The sequence below is a fragment of the Hypanus sabinus genome, chromosome 6, assembly GCF_030144855.1.
Source record: "Hypanus sabinus isolate sHypSab1 chromosome 6, sHypSab1.hap1, whole genome shotgun sequence".
NCBI classification, from domain to species: Eukaryota; Metazoa; Chordata; class Chondrichthyes; order Myliobatiformes; family Dasyatidae; genus Hypanus; species Hypanus sabinus.
Window position 1 is genome coordinate 135,372,416 of NC_082711.1, and position 17,941 is coordinate 135,390,356.

The window sequence follows — 17,941 nt, forward strand, 5'->3', positions numbered from 1 at the left end:
AGGAATGGACTCTACTCAGAGTCACATCTCAGCGCCCCCGTTACCAATCCTCCCTTCTCCATCTGTTTATCTCCCCCTCATCACCCAGATCCACTTATAAATACCTCGCCCTGGTTTCATCCCTTACCTTTGCTTCTCTATACCAGCTATCGCCCGTCTATCTTTCAATTTCCCTTGCAGATGCTGCCTGCTTGACCTGCTGAGTTCGTTCAGCAGTTTATTTTGCTTGGCTCCTGCTTCCAGTTTGAGTAGTCTCTTATGTCTCCTACTTTAAACGTAAGATGTTGCAATGAACAGCAGCTTTGACTGCTTTCCCCCACTATGAGTCCACACTAAAACGTGTCCTGTAAGGCACAATTAAATATAAAAAAGATTTCAATACAAGGTTTAATTCTTTAGCTGAACAATACACTGTATTTTCTTATTCTACTTGGGTTCCTTTGTAACTTTGAGGCATTCTAATTGATCTGTATAACAATATTCTTCTAGTTTTCACACATTTTAAAAACAAGACCTCACCTTTTGTGATATTTGTCAGTATGCTATATGCTTATAGCCCAACCTCCATCAAGAGGAACTCAGCAGGTCGGGTAGCATCCGTGGAAACGAACAATCAACGTTTTGGGCCTAGACCCTTCGTCCTGATTGTCCGTTTCCATGAATGCTGCTGACCTGCTGAGTTCCACCAGCGTGTTATTTAAGTTGCTTTGATCCCAGCATCTGCAGTGTACTTTGTGTTTACTCCATCAAGAGGATTGCTTTCTTATACTTGAATACTCTGACATCACCTTCTCTTTCAATTTCTAGGATGTTGCTAGGTTTAAAGAATAAAGTTACTTGTTCAATATGACAGTTGACTGGTTTTTGAGCTCAGCAATACATGTTGAGACTCCCATGCAACCAATCTCCTTGCTGTTAAATAGTGATAATAACTAAAGTTGATATTCTAGTGATAACTCCTCACTGTTATGCACACCATTGTGGCTTGTAGTTCTCTAAACAGAAGCCTGCAGCACATGAAATTCAAATTGAAAATAAGCACGATCATCAAATTTACTTAAAGTGTGGTGAGCTGGAATCATCAGTAGCATAATTTATTTGTGAGGTAGCACTCCTATACTGTTTACAGTTCAGGATGGTAACTGCTTCTTCAGAAAGACCCACCTGGTGGACAACTTGATTGACTACATCAGAGATCTTGCGGCCTACTGTTGGAATTTGGAGCCTATATCAGGGAAGACCACAAAGATGCAGATGATTGCAATTTACCACCTGCCCCTCCCCCCCAATCTCACAGTCTTCTTTGCTCAATATGCCATGTTGTTGTGTTTTGTGGCATGGCTTAAGAACATAAGAAACAGGAACAGGATAGATCAGTTAGCCTTTTGAGCCCATTCTGCTTGTCAATAAGACCATGTCTGATCTAAATCTGGTTTCAGCTCCACTTTCTTAGCACTTCCCCAGAACCATCCACTCTCTTCTGGATTAAGAATCTTTCCTTCATGCCCTTCAATATAATCAGTGACTCAGCTTCCACATTTCTTTGGAGAAGAAAATTCCATTTACACAAACCTTTGAGAAGAGATTCCTCCTCTCAACTGAATGATGTATTCATGAGGCAAGTAAGACAGTCCTTATTTGATTTTATGTATTCCTTGACTACTTTGAGTCTTTTGAAAGGAGGTCACTTTTGTTGAATTTTTTTGTACAAACACCCCATTGTCTCGAGTGAATTCAAAGAACCAAAAAGATGGCAGTGTTAACAACAGTAAGACAATGAAAGAATTGTGAATTTTGATGCAGCCAGTTGTTGGGGAGGGGGGTTCTAATGGATGTGCAGGAAGGCAAATTATGCTGATGCTGAAGGGCTACCAGAGCTCTAAGAAGGGTGCTGGAATCTACTGACGGCGCAAGGCTTGATTCTGGAGCGGGGGTGTGTGGGGGTAAGAGTGTAGGAAAGCTGCTACAAGAAAAAAGTTGGTTGTTGGAAGCCTAGGAGGCACAAGAGGACAGTGACACACGCAAACCACTTGGATTTATTGAAAGGGCCGGCTGCTTGAGGTATCGGAGGGTTGCTGGTAGGCTGGAGGTGAGGTGGAGTGGAGCCGGGAGGCTGGCAACTTGTGCTCCTGCCGGCGCCGGTCCCTCCCACTCCGCCGTCACCCACTTCCGGCTCGGCCTCCCGGGGGACCGCTTTGCCCGGTACACACGCACCTTCTCGCCGGCCTCGGCCGTGTCCTGTGCCCCGATCGGTTCTCGCTTCTGCAGGTTGGTGTCACGTTCTCCCTCGAACCTCGTCGTCCTCTGCGGCTCGGAGCCTGGGTTTCGGGCCCGGCCGCCGCGCTCTTTCCTGCCGGGCTCCGCCCAGCCTCCGGCCGGTTCCTCGTTGTCTCCTGCGTGGATCTTCCTTCTGACTCTCAGCGATATCGGCACAGTCGGTGCAGCCTCCGCCCTGGGCCACCGTGCCAGCTTCACCCCCGCTCTGCCTTCTCAGCGAGCACCGGCTCATAGGTCGATTTCAACAGCCTGCATGTCCGAATGCTGTTGCCGCCACCATTTCTGGGTTGTGGGAGGTCTCTTTGCCCCATCCCTGGTTGCAGCCAGGACAGGGCGACGGGTGGGTTCAGGAATTGTCCAGATCACCCTCAGGACTGATGGAAGTTTGAGTGCCTGATGCCCTGTCGGGTGCATATGTGATAATGGTGCAGTTTCCTGGGTGGATTGCCTGCTTTAGCAGCTACTGTGACGTAGAGGTCTTGAATGGCTGAAACTGGTTTGTGGTACTTGTGCAGTTTTCTGGGTGGATTGGTTGCTGAGGGTCTTCAATTGTTGAAGCCCATGGGGACTGAGCATAAAAGGGGCACAAACAGAGTTGATCTGAAGGTAAGAATTGCTCTTTGTTTCCTGGGTACTTTTGGTAGAGTTGACTTACTATAAGATTATTTCATAATTAAAGAGATTCTAAAGATATTAACTACTTCTGTTTTAGCTTGAACTAATCGGCCCCACACCCACTGTATTCTGCCACATGTCTTCATGGTTAAAACACTGTGATACCTCAGATTGAATTCCAAATTTGTGATGCTAATTGATCCCAGAAGAGGTATGAATGGATTAGTCAGATTGTTCGGCTATTGTGGATGGCTGGATCAGATTGATATTTGAACAACTCAGAATATTGGCATGGTCACTTGGGCAATATGCTTGGAAAATAATGTTCAACAAGGGATGTCATCTTCAGGAGTCTCATCAATAACACGAGAGTATGCATTTAAAGTTGGGGGATGTCTAAAATACCAGTACAAGACTGGAACAACACACACAAAATGCTGGTGGAACGCAGCAGGCCAGACAGCATCTATAAGGAGAAACACTGTCGACGTGCTTCTCCCTATAGATGCTGCCTGGCCTCCTGTGTTCCACTAGCATTTTGTGTGTGTTGTTTGAATTTCCAGCATCTGCAGATTTCCTCGTGTTTGCTCTTTAAATACAAGACTGGCTTTGCCCTATCAGTGAAACTGAATGATAAAGTGGATGCAACATTATATTCTGCTCAACGCTAGAGAGGTGATTCACGCTGCAGAGAAAGTTGTTGATGTTGGAACTGCTGCTGTTGGTAGGAGCATCTGGAAGAAAGTTGAAATTGGCCTGATATTCTATTAATAGTATAATAGAATATTTTATTGATACTAATACGCTAATTGTTTGTATTTATGTTGGCTTGTAGATAATTCAAATGTCCCGAGGTACTTCTGTGCAAGTGTAAAAAGAAGCTTTAGAAATAAGACGTATGGAAAAATTTTGCACTTGTTTCACATTTTATTTCCTTATTTTAATTACTTTGTTACTGCTTCATCCTTTGCTGTGCTACACTTGCACTGGTAAGAGCTTTCCAAGGATCAGTTCATGTTTAAGTTGTGAGACCAAAATTATTGGCTCTGTTATCATTTTTTTGTGTTTTCATTTAAAAAATTATCTTACAGGTTTTACCATATTTGTGTAAGCAGTTCTGCATTGATTGCAATATGGTTGGCCTATTGGAGTTATTGAGTTTTTACAGTTAGATTTTGTGTGCAATGGATGGGAAGTTTAGTATTTGTGCGATCTAAAAGTCTGTTTGAATTTTGAAGGTTAAGATTCAACCATGTTTGATGGGCCAGAGGTCATAGGGGTAAGATGGCAATTTTTTTTTACTTTCCTGATGTAGTTTCATGGTCACCATTACTGACCTTAGGCCTTTATGCCAGATTTGTTTGTTCAATTACTTAAAATTAAATTACATGACTTTGAGATACAGTTTGAATTCTTGTTTCTGGTTCACTAGTTCAGAGCTCTAGTTGCTAGTTCAGTAACTTGATCACGAAGCTACCGCATCTCCAAATATCTTTAACATAGGGAAAAATGTTTTTAACTTCTCTCCCTTAAGAAACCTGTAAAGTGGGACTACTTTCTGCTTTGTGTTCTTTTGTGTTGAATTCTGATTTCTCCCTAAAGATGTAGGACTGGAGTAGCCTTGCTGGTAGATGACTGGACTAGCAATCAGAGTTCTGGACTACTGAACCGGAGGCATGAGTTCAGTTCCTAGCATGGCAGGTGAAGAGTTTAGATTCAAATTATTAATTAAATCTGAATTGGGTAAAGGTAGTTTGTTTCAATAATGATAACCAAGAAACTGGCTTGTGATTAAAAACCCACCTGGTTCCCTAAAGTCCTTTGTGGAAGGAAATCTGCTGATCTGCTGTCATCACCTGGTTTGCCCAATTTCTGACTCCAAAACTACAATGTTGACACTTCAACTACCTCCTCTGTTCAGGGGCATTTAAGCGGTTGATTGGTTAGCATCTGTCTGTCTCGAGGGACAATCATCATCTCAAGCCTAGGTGGAAGGTATGGAGATCCTGAGATGCCCAATCATCAAGATATGCCTCTTGGCCTGACCAGTGTAGTCCAAAGGAAAGCTTATGAAGCAATACCTTTGGCTCCAGCTTGGCTGCAGGAGCTGCTGGAACGATGTTCAATGACGTCCAGCCGCCTTATTAGGGGCTCCACTCCTGATTTGCTGTCTGGGTTTACTCCCGCAGCCTTGGTCTCTCCCGAGGCTGCCCGCAAGACAGTGGGATTATTTACCCATAGCTGGGGATCTGGTTCATGAGCACCAGGTGTGTCCACACACCAGTGGGCCTGCGTGCTATGTGTGCAGGGGTGGACCTCATCCCCATCCTCTGTAGTTCAACCTGAGTCCAAAAGGAGTCCAGGAGTTCAGTCCCAGCGAGGAAGCACTGCACGAGGCTTGCTGTTGGAGAGGCTAGGTACTGGCAGGGAGAGACTTACACATTCAGCTGTCCTTTTTGCGAGACTGCTAGCCAGCGGTGGAAGCTGAAAGTGAGGGCACTACCCACTGCACTGCCACACTAGACACATCACAACAACCATTTTGACCACAGGAGCATTTAAATATGGACAATAAATCTGATGTGACCAGCAATGGCCACTTTCTGTGAGTAAGTGAACAAACAGAAAAGCTGCTGAGGATATAATGACCTCCGTTTTGCTAATAAGAGGCATGTTAGAGGATGTAGTTAGCCACTTTCTGGACACAGTGGAGTACAAACATGGGTCCTCGCAGAAGTAGTTTCTCGTACTAGGAAATAATGTTCCTTAAAGAGTCTGCATTCTGGACCATATAGATACTTAGAATAGGGATACCTCATGAGAGAATAAATTTGCACTATGCTGAATTGTATGCAAATCCAGAGCTAGTTACAGTGGGCCTCTTACTCTACATGTGTCAGTAGTAAATGATGAGATAGTAGTAGGAATGAAGATTGCTGAGCTTAGGCCAGAGGTAGGCAAGGCAATCCACAGAACAAAATGTAGAATATCCATATCCATGCACCTTTCAGTTTTTACCATATCCTGAAAATCAAAGCTCATAATAGCAAACCAACAGAATGACACTAGTATTTACATGTATTAGGACAATTGAGTAGGTAGATTGCAACCTCTCCAATGAAATGAACCATGAAAAATCGTCTGTGTTCTCATTAGGATTTATCTACTCTGAAGGAAATTGGTGTCACAGAGTGGTAGGTAAAACAGATGCATTAGACCGAAGAATGAGGCAGGTTTAAGGAACAGGCATGAAGCAAGAAGAGGTGGGTAAGTACAGCATGATAATTACACAAATGAACATTCACTTTCCCTTTTGGTCCATGCACAGTCTCACTTGAGCATGTGTGATATTTAGACGAAAAACTAAACTGCTGAAGGAACCCAGTGGGGTCCTGATGCAGGATCTGAACCCAAATCTTTTTATCTCCAAGATCACAGATAATGTTACAGTTATAGTTTAGCATCAGAGGTTCCAGTTTATTATGGGACTTGGTTGTAGTTGAAATTCTGAAATTTACATAGTTTCAGAATTTAAAAGACTTCACTTGAGTTGTATCTTAACCTTGAAGGATAACTCCATTCAGTATGTTTTGTTCTAGGTTTTTCTTTGAAATGCATCTTATCAACCTCTTATTGAAAGGCCACGTTCATTCTGTTGTCGTCTACAGTCACTCCAGTACTACGTGTCTGCTCTGTTCCAAGATTTATACAGATGTTGGTCTGGTCTCTCCTGCAATCACCAATTCTAGTGCACTTTGGAGCTTCTATCCTTTTTTTAAAAAAAATTTTCACAATCCTTGCACTAAGACTGGTCCACTTTGTATTGCATTGCTGCCTCTTTGTCCTCCCCTCAATAGAAACAGCAATCTGTTATAATGTTTACTAACACTTATAACTTCAGAAAACAATCTAATTTGCTTTGATTGCTACTAATGTAGAGAAAAATACTTTTTTTTATTGAAAATACTGCTTTGCTAGTTGGTTTATCAATTTCCTTTAATTGTGGGATCTGTTACCCTTATCTAAAGTAATACATCAAGGAACTGGGCACTTTGACCCATTGAGTCCATCCTCATCATCAACCACCCATTTAAACTATTCTGATTTTAAACTAATTTTTATTCTTCGCTGTGTTCACCTAGTCACCTAACTAGAAGAAAGGTATTAATAAGATTGTTCGAATGCAGGGAAAATTTACAAGGATGTTGTCAGGATTTGAGGACTTGAGTTTAGGGAAAGGTTGAATAGGTTAGGACTTTATTCCTTTGAGGTATAGATAGAGGTATACAAAATTATGAGGTTATAAATAGGGCAAATGCAGGAGGTTGAGTGGGACTAGAACTAGAGGTCATAGGTTAAGGGTAAAAGATGAAATATTTAAGGGGTGCCTGAGGGGGAGCTGCTTCACTCAGAAGATGGAGTGTGGAACGATCTGCCAGTTGAATTGGTGGATGCGGGTTCACTGGCAACATTTAAAGAAGGGGTGGTGTGGTAGTGTAATGCTTTACTGTGCCAATGATCACTGATTGGGATTAAATTCCTACCCCCTCTGTAAAGAGTTTGTACGTTCTCCCTGTAACCACATGAGTTTCATCCCACATTTCAAAAGATGTATGGGGTAGGGTTAGTAAGTTGTGGATGTGCTATGTTGGCACTGGGTGTGTAGCAAAACATGTGGGCTGCCTCCAGCACATCCTTGGACTGTGTTGGTCATTGATGCAAATAGTACATTTCAATGTGCTTCAGTGTTTTAATATACATGTGACAGATAATGTCAGAGATTGTTAATCTTTGAGTTTGGACAAGTATATGAATGGAGGGGTATTGAGGGTGATGGTTCAGGTTCACGTTGATGGGACTAGTTGGAATGAGAGTTTGGCATGGACTAGAAGGGCCTGATTTTGTGCTGAATTACATTGACTATATGTTCTCATGAACTTTCCCCAGATTCTACAGTAAAATTCACTTGCCCAATTAAGTGATCAATTAACCTACCAACCTTTATGCCTGTGGGATGTGGGAGCAAACCGGAGTAACGGAGAAGTGCAATAGCACTCGAGGTCAGATTGAAGTATGGTGCTCGGAGGTACTGCCTCTGCTTGTTATGCTACTGGGCTGCTCTGGCTTGCCTGAAGTTCCATGATCTTTGATTGACTCATACTCTTAGACATGGCTCAGCAAGCCATTCCCAGTAATCCATAACTGCTACCCAAGTTGTCACAGCTTTCCCTTCTTGGGCAAGTCAGCACAGGTAAAAAAAAAATATTGGTTGAGATCAGCCTAATCTCAAAAATAAAATACAAGGTAAATGACATTGCAGTGAGAGTAAAGAAATCTGGAGTTCTAAGAAATAGTAGAATCTGTCAAGTGTATCTGTGACCCTGTTAAGGGGTGAACATCTGCTTGGGCAAGTATCATGAGATTTTAGGTGTTTGGGGAGTTATAAGGAAACAGCTCCAGAAGACAGAGGGAGTGAAGATCAGCAAGCTAATGACAATTATGCGGTATTTTACAACTTCTCTGAATGCCTTACAAGAAGTTACCTGAGACATTTTAGGCCTTGCTCAGGGAAGTATTTTTAGGACTGAAGCAGTGTGATGTAGATTCTGTGAACACCGTCAAATGCATACGAGTGTTCATTGGTTTGGCACAACAGAACAAAATCACAGTTTCACAGTTCAGCTTGAAGAACTAACGTAGATGGTGATTCATTGTAGTTATTTAAACATCAGTTCCTAGAAGTTTCTTTTAGAATCCCTGGAAAATATTTCAGAGAACTTAAGCACTCTGAAGTTTCAGCGTGATATGATGCAATCCTATTTTTCTTCAAACTCTGCGTCCTTTGTTTGGTGTTAAAATGCTTCCAGGCCAAGTCAAATATAGCACAAGCAGCAGACGAGTAAGACTCCCTGTAGTAAAGATGAATATTCAAAGTTAATTTATTATCAAAGTATGTATACATTATACAATATTGAGATTTGTCTCTTTAAAGGCAGTCACAAAACAAACCGGAAAGAGCCTTGTCTCTACTCTGAAACTACTAAAGGCTCTCCCATCTGTTTTCTTCAGCAGCAATAACATAGAATGTCTCATTCTCACCAATTACCATTCTTCTACTTCAAAAGGACATAGAATTCTGCTATCGGACTTTAGATTTGGAGTGGGTTTGACACAGAGCATTAAAGAGAATGGAGTTAAATCTGGGTTTCTTGTACTGAAAAGCAAAAGTCTTTGATATTGGACCTTGTGCAATCACAGTCGTTGTTCAGCTGGCTGCAGTCCTTTGGAATATACAAAATTCTTGTGCTCTCTGATATTACAAAACAGCCCTGTGGTATTAAAAATGAGTTTGAACTGCCTGACATAGATGTAGTTACCAATTAAATCAATAATGTTTCTTTCAGAAAAATGTCAGGGTGGAAACGTGTTCTAAACTGCATCTTTGTTTTGTTCCTCAGGAAGCTTAAAATAATTCCACCATGACTGACTCAAAGTATTTCACAACAAATAAAAAAGGTGAGTTTTCCTATAGTTTACTATGAATAACACATGCAGTGTGTTGAAATTTCAGAGTTCATTGGTAAAGGTGTTAATAACTACTAAAGTAGTGATATGCAACATGTATTTGCAGGATCATAGGGACCTGAGGTACAGATTATAAGTGTGATTGTCTAGACACCTCAGTTCTGTGTCAGCCAGATGGGATTAGTGAAGTGTAAGCGAACTGAAGAGTGAATAGAAATGGTTTTTCAAACTAGCTGAGTAGAAATGAGCACTGAAGAAGTGTAACAGAAAGACTGTATTCATGTCTTCACTATTATAATAGTGGATGTGTAAGGACATAGTTCCAATATTCTTTTGGAAAAAGGCCCTGGAAAGTCCATATCTTGTATGTGTGTTTACATCAATAGATCATGGATTTTGCTTCTCATGTGCAGACATCACATTTGTTCTTCACAATTGCAGCTATAAAGATTTGAATGGCATTCAGAGATTTTTATTAGTAGTGAAGACGTTTGTTGTGCCTTGAGCGTTTTATTGTAATTAAGTATACTTGTAAATTATATTAAAAGGAAAATGATGGAAAAGGAAATGTGTCATGGTGTCAGGTGCTGAGCTGTTATGTTTGACCTTTGAGGAAGTTAGTGCTCAATTACAAATCAATATTCTTCTTGACGCAGTGCAGATGTCAGGGAATGAATGTCTTCCATGAGAGATGACATTGAATGGAATTTCTGTTGGTCAGATGCCCACCACCAAAATTCTCGGTTATCATTGAACATAGATCCTGTAGCTATAAGAGCAGACCAGAGGCTGAGAATTTTGTGGCATATCTCTCCACCTTGCTCCCTAGAGGCATTCTGCTGTGTATTTGATATTGGTTTTGGAGCATTATGTGCACTTACCTGGTTGAGCGCAGCATCAACAACTCTGAAGATGCCCAACACCATCACTGACAAAACAGCCCACTTGATTGGCACCCAGTGCATCACCCTGAAATATTCACTGGCTCCATCACAGAGGCATTGCAACATCTGCTGCAATAACTTGTTAAAGGTATTTGAGCAACACCTCCTATACCTCTATCCTCTCCCATTAAGAAGCAGCATGGGTGGGGAAACAGCGGCAGGTGCCAGTTTCTGTGCAAACTCATAAATAAATTGTCTTGAAAGCATTGTCGTTCCTTCATCACAGCTGGTTAAGCATGAACTCTCTCCCTAAGGCAGTTTGGGGAAAACCTTTACCAGAAAGCTAAACCATCTAGAATGTTTAAATCCTGCCACTTTTCAAGGCCAATTAGGGAAAGACAAAAGAAAAATCTGGCCCTGCTGGTGATGCCCTCATCCTGCAATTTATTTAAAAAACATGAATCTTTGAGAGGAACAACTGTCCATCAAGATCCCTGCTTCTGATAAGTAGCTGAAATCTGCTGTACTATAATAATGGGATTAGATTGAGGATAGGACAAAGCTTGGCTACAAAACCCTATAGATTGTTATCTTTTCTGCATAACTGGGTTTCTTGATGTTGGTCAAAGGAACTGAAAGTCGTTTCTTACAGCTGTGATTCTGGTTTAAGATGGTGCTGGTGAAGCTCGGTGGCTACTTTTATTGTTAGCAAGATTTGCTTTTTCTTCTGCACATTGGCTGTTCAACAATCTTTTGTTTTAATGGGTTCTTTTGGGTTTCTTTGTTTTGTGGCTGCCTATAGGGAGGCAAATCTCAGGGTTGTATGAAGTATATATACTTTGATAATAAATGTACATTGATGTGAGATGCTCTGATTAATTCCTTTCATCATCACGTTTCAGGAGAGATATTCGAGCTGAAGGCTGAGTTAAATAATGAGAAGAAGGAGAAAAGGAAGGAAGCAGTAAAAAAAGTTATTGCTGCCATGACTGTGGGCAAGGATGTGAGGTGAGAAGGCGGGGGAAATAGGATTCCTTCCAAGGGATTTTACTCAAAATACAGATGTCTTTGATTTGAGTTCCCTGAAAAGATTTCTTCTGGTTGGGTGAATGTCTATTTGAGAAGTGTGCATTTCCTTTTTTTTTGTGTGGAAGTGGGAAAGGAATATGACATAATTTGATTGGCTGATTGTCATTTACAGTTCAGCCAGCAGCCTTACACTTTGCCATCATTTCTGAAGTATCTGTACTGGTCATTCCATGCCAACTATCTGGGTGCTGTTTCAATTTGAGTGTTCATGGGTTCATAGTAAGATAGAAAACACAATACAGGCCCTTCAGCCCACAAAGCTGTGCCAAACATGTCTTTACTTTAGAAATTACCTAGGGTTACCCAGAGCCCTCTGTTTTTCTGCTGATGAATTATTTGTCAAAGCTCTGAATTAAAACTTGTTTTGCAAAGCAGGATTTCTGCTTGCAGCTAGGGTCATGACAAGCAGGACCTAGACTCACTTGCGTCATCATAGTCTTTCCAAGGGCAGAGGGCACTATGAGCTGATCCTCTGCATACATCAATTATTGTGAGGTTTTTAGACAAGACTTTTTAGGTAAAATAAAAAAAAGCTTGGGAGGATGACCTAAATAGTCAGAGTTCTGATGATAGATGGAATAAGATTCTTAAACGGGTTAATAAATCATCTTTCTGTGCTTGTCATTCTCTTTTACAATTTAAAGTGGTTCATAGAGCTTACATTTCTAAACAGAATCTGTCCAGTTTTTATCCGAATGTTTCCCCACTTTGTAATAAATGCAACTCTGCTGATGCCTCTTTAATTCATATGTTTTGGTTTTGCCCTAAAATTGAAAAGTTTTGGCGGGAAGTATTCCATACCTTCTCACAACTTTTTAGGGTCCAATTTGACCCAAATCCCCTTACTGCCTTGTTTGGTATTATTGCAGATGAAGATATAACTTTAAATACTTCTAACCTATAGGTTTTAGTTTTTACCTGTCTTTAAGCAAGGAGAGCAATCTTACTTAAATGGAAGGAGTCTACCCCTCCTACACATCTTCAATGGCTACGTGATATTATGTCTTATTTAAATTTAGAAAAGATCCGCTGCTCAGACTTAAATTCGAAACAATCTTTTTATGATATCTTGGGACCTTTCCTAAACTACTTTTCCAATTTATAAAGTTTAACAGTGCACAGACTTTTATGTATATTTTTATCTTCTCTTCTTAAGCGAATATGTTTACTAATTTATCTATTATCATCCATCAGCTTTTTTCTTTGGTAGTTGGTAGGGGGTTGACTTTTTTTATATAAAAAAATTTATTTTATGATGTATGACCTATCTTTAAATTTTTGATTACAGAGTGGTATACCTTTATGTGTTATGCTATAACATTTTGATCAATTTTATCACAATATATGAATGTACACAAGTTATGTTGAAATGTATCTATGTGTTGCACTCTGTAAATCTTGTTTTTTTTTCTGAATAAAAATATTGTAAAAAGAAAGAGTTATTGTGAGGTTGAGTGAGCTCCAGGCTGTGAGTAGACCTTGAATGGTGTACCATTGAAATCCTCTCCTGGAATACTCGGACAGCTTTTGAAAATTTGCCAATCCAAAGCTTTTGAATTGTTTTTAAATATTTTCAATTTTCAGAGATATTTAAAAGTCTAGATAAATAATGAAAAAGAATCAACTAAAGACATATTGAAGTACTAAAGATGAATAAAAATATTAATTAAAAGCATTATAATAAAGTAACACAGAATTGGAGCAAACTTCACGTGGAGCAGAAAAAATACCTGCATATGCTGGGTATCCAAAGCTTGCCTATATTTAGCTGTTAGCACTAATAAAAGAGTTTGCTATTTGTACATCAGCCTTTCCTCAGGGAAACTCCAAGGGACAGGTTTGAAGTGAATTTGCTGCCTCTCCTTGGCAAGTTCATGCTCTGATGATGAGCTCAGTGGTGAGTATAGCAGAGGAACCTGAGGCCAGATAGATCAGCAACAGACTCTCAGAAGTAGAATCATACAGCACAGAAACAAGCCCTTCAGCCCATCATCTCTATTTTGACCATTATACATTAATCTCATTTTTCTGTGCACCCTGTCCTAGGCAATCACTTCCTTCCTATAGATATGGCAGTTGGAACTGCAAACAAAATTCCATTTCCTCTTGCTTCTATGTACACCCAGTCAATTACAGAAGTTTGAGATAAGCTCAGATCAAATTTAAAGAATGTATTGAACCTCTCTGGATGATGTTTACATATGAATTGGTTGTGTTGTAAACTGCAGTGAGAATAACGTATGCACTGTGTTATTCATGAGCAATATTACAGAGGGGTAAGATTGCTGTTGTTTGCCTTAGTAAACATTTATAGTTGTTGTAAGGAATGACAGAAATGCTCTCCATACCAGGAAAAATTGAACTGGAGTGTGAGAAACCTGACAAAAAGTTTTGCTCTTTTGACCAGACCGTGATATTCTGATGCAGTTTCTTTTATCATACTTATCTCTATCATACTAAGCTCTATCTTTCCAGTCCATATTTGCAGAAAAAAATACATAGCACTTCAGCCTTATCTTCCTTCTAATTGTAAAGAATCAATACGAGGTCAGATTCACTGTTTACAATTCAATAGCTGCATTATTTCACCCTATTACAGACATTCCCTTTGTTACTATCATGGCCCTCGCCCACATACTTTGCTACTTTGATAAGCTTGCTTTCTCAGTTCTAATGAAGGGTCTTCAAACTCAAACATTAACTGGTTTCTTCATCCAGAACTCAGCCAAGTGGTGTTTGTTCACAATTTCAGAATTTTATTAATAGTAATTCCTCCACTACCCGAGCAGTTGATGTTATAAGTGAAGTTATTGCACTGGTGCTGTGTACTTGTGTAAGAGCTGAGCATCATTGTTCAGATAACATAGAAGGGAATGGGAATGTTGCTCGTTATGACTAATTGGTAAAAAAAAATGTTTCCTATCTCAGGATTTCTTGTAAGATTATGGCCATATTGGCCAAGGTTAGTATTTCTTTCTAACCTCTGTTGTCTTGAGAAGTGGTGGAGGACTGCCTTTTTGAACTTAACAATGATTTGATACAACTTAACTGGATCACTAGTTTAGTTCATAGCATGTGTGAGAGTCTATAGATTGATGTTACTGGCTAATGGTGAAAGGCTTAATTCCTTAAAAAGTAGCTGTAAACCACTCTGGAATTTTATCACATTCTGACAGATTCTTGGTCACTGACTGATGCTAGCATCTTCTTTACAGACTTTTTCAAACAGGATTTAGATTTGCTGGATTAATAATCAATAGTTCACCAAGCTATATATATTTAATAGAAAATAAAATCTATTTTTGTTTAGTGTGGAAGTAGGGATTTGCTTAGTGGTTTTGTATCATGTGACAGGAAATTTTCTGGATGCCTGTGGGCCAACTTGGTTTGTAATAACTTGAGTCTACCCGTGAGGGTCAGGGTGTGTGTTGTAAAATGAGATTATACGCTGGAGAAATGAAATTCTTGTTTCCTGTCAGTTTATGCAGAAGTGCATGGCTATTGTAACTTGCAGAAAATTTGCAGTTACAGTTACATCATTAACAGTATGGATTGTCAGATTATTGATCAGTCACTGTTACCCCAGTCATAAACATGAAAAGAAAGGATCTCACTGCAGGGAAATTATCTTGTTTGATCCCATTTGCTGGTGAAGATTAAATTGTAGTTGTAATGTTTGTGCAATAGTGATGGTGTTGGGTTTGCTGTCTATGAAGTTCTGAACTCAAACAAAGATCTTAAGCCCTATCCGATATAGATAGCTTCAAATATCCTCACTAAAGGGAGCTTATGGAATGTTCTATCTGTTCTCCAAAGGCTGGTTACTTCCCTGTTTATCCTCCATGGTGAGTTTATCTGGTAATACCCACTATTTGAGCAGTGGGTCCTCCCTCTCTACCAAGAGGGAGACTCCCAGCAACCCCAGTTTAACCCTAGCCTAATCATAGGACAATTTACAATGAACAGTTATCCGACCACCCTATACGTCTTTGGACTGTGGGAGGAAACTGGAGCACCTGGAGAAAACCCACACACTTCACGGGGACGATGTACAGATATTGTTATTTTAACTTGCCTTCTGCTTCAGTGCATCTTTCCATCTTGTCTTCACACGCAAAAGCTGGATTAAGGGCTTTGTTGAACCATTTAGAATATAAGCCAATAGTGCAGCAAATTGTCAAGTTACCTTTGACATTTGACAGTGGAGTGGAATATGGCCATAGATGCAGAAATGGAAACATCTAAATTCTTTGTAGTATGTTCATAGATTTTTTAGCCACAAAGGGAAAGGGAAGGTGCAATGAGATATCCATCTAATGTAGAAGAGTCTTCTTTAAAAAAAAAAGTTTTTTTTTCGCAATGTTTAGTTTAATGTTTTCAATGTCATGTTTCCATGATGTAGCAGTGTTTAAACTTTTCATTAAGTGTGGAGGGATCCATGTCAAAAAGCTCGCCTATTAGTTTACCTTCAATATCTGGGTTGGAATCTCTTAGTTTTGTTGGGTGTTAACAATTATTTCTGCAAGCGATTCTTTGCCTTCCCATATATCCATGTTCATTTCATCTGCAATGCAGACAGAGTGAATGGGAACAAATCACTCTGCAAGAGGCAAGTATTAAGGGTTCCAGTGTATTAGTATTAGTATGACTAATCGGTAGGGGCAATTTTTTGATAGTTAGAATCGTCATTGTTTGCAGATCTTAATTGAATATTTTTTACTCAGTTTATTGATGTCTGAGCTAGATGAGACAATTTCTTAGTAAATGCAATTGTCAGTTACAAGGCAAGGTAGCACCGAATAATAATATTATAAGCACAATTATTAAAAGTACAGAATAGTAAGAGCAACATTGCTTCTTGGAGTTGGGTCTTTTTTACTCTGAAACAAACAGCACATTTTGGATGTATTCCTGGGCAATGTGTTTCAGATCTTCCTCAAGGAATAGGAATTTTTACATTTCTTTTAAGATCTAAACATGTGTTTTATCTTTTCAATACATCTCACCCCACTCCCATTAACATGTAGGGGTTCTTTGCTGGACCCATTTACTGGCCTAATAAATGGTTCCACTCATTTTGGGGGATAAATCCTGCTGGGGTGGGTTTGAAGTTATCTATGGAGACAGTTGTACTTACAGATTTGTTTCTCCTTCTGGTCATGTTTACTGCAGTCTTATCTTTGATAACCTGGTCAATGAGAGACATGGCTTCCTTTTAGGGTGGAAACTAGGGTCAGGATTATTTTAATAGAATTTCTTGTTTTGGATTCAGTCCCATTTTTGTGATATCCAAAAATTCTTGTCAGGTTCTTCAAAGTTCAAAGTATATTTATTATCAAAGCATATATACTGTACACAACCTTGCGATTCCTTTCTTAACAGGCAGCCACAAAACAAACCCAATAGAACCTGTTTTAAAAAAAGACCATCAAACACCCAAAGTGCAAGGAAAAAAACAAATTGTGTAAACATAAAAGTAAGTAAATAGCATTCAGAATTGAAGTTCATGGAAGTGAGTTCACAGCCATGAAGCCGGTCATCACTGCAGCCAATTCAGAAGCCCATTAGTTGCAGGCCACAACTTCGAAACGGAGATGAGTAAACCTCATGGAGCAGCGAGTTGAACCGGCCTGTCTGTCACCTCAGGTCCTGAAACCCTGACCTTTTCAATCTGGCCCAGTGCTTAAATCGTCCAAACCTTGGGTCATTCCTCACTCTTGAACCTGAGCCCTGCCGCTTTGATATGCTCTTGGGTCTAGGCCCCGCCACCTCAATTCGACCTTTACCAACCTTTCCAATTTGGCCCAGCCCTTAAGTCAATCAAGCCTTAAGTCTTTGCTTTCTTTTGCATTTCCATAAACACTCTGAATTCCTTGAGAGGAGTTGTATTGTGTATTGGCAATGGTTGGCCAGAGTTAGCAATTGGGTATATTTAGATGGAGATTATACATTAAGAAATAAGGTGTAGCACTCTTGTGTTCTCCTATTTTTGCATTTGGCATATTGTTTATGGACAGTTGCACTTTAGGGATAAAAGTGTAGTCTACTTTTGGCCTCCTGAGTAGACTAGTTTTGCCAGGCCTTGCTTAATCTAAATTCTTTTGCTCCATGACAGTTGGGGGGGGGCATGCTCTACTCCGCCTGTATGCCAGTTTTATTTTCACACATAGCTTGAAAGCCTTTATCAATTGGTGGATTCTGGTGTTTTAATCCAAGGTTCTTTTAGAAGTCAGGAACGAGGCACAAAACTTGTTGCTTCATGACTGTTTTATTAAGAGTTGATAGAACAAAGAGAAAAAGAGCAGAGCAGTGACAGGGTCTACTACTGGAAGCAAGAAAATAAAGATGGAGCCTAGCATAAAACAGCTTTTTTATATCACTGAAAGAAAAATTCCATTCAAATTTGTAGATAAGAGACAACCAATTAGAAAGTATTCATTTGAATACTGCAGTACCAAATTAACCAATGAGAAAATATTTATTCACTTAATGCAGAACAAAGAAGCTTCCAGAGATTTCCAAAATATAATTACTAGAGGCATATTAAATTG

The 17,941-nt window shown here is 39.8% G+C and overlaps 1 protein-coding gene across 1 annotated transcript in view; it reads left to right on the plus strand.

Moving 5' to 3' along the window:
• Positions 1–2,125: 2,125 nt before the first annotated feature.
• Positions 2,126–17,941, plus strand: part of ap2b1 (adaptor related protein complex 2 subunit beta 1) — a 284,654-nt gene continuing 268,838 nt past the window's right edge. Inside the window, exons 1-3 of the mRNA XM_059972980.1 lie at positions 2,126–2,268; positions 9,351–9,408; positions 11,204–11,309. Of these exons, the coding sequence (XP_059828963.1) occupies positions 9,372–9,408; positions 11,204–11,309 (143 nt within the window). The 5' untranslated portion in view covers positions 2,126–2,268; positions 9,351–9,371. The remainder of the gene's footprint in view (positions 2,269–9,350; positions 9,409–11,203; positions 11,310–17,941) is intronic.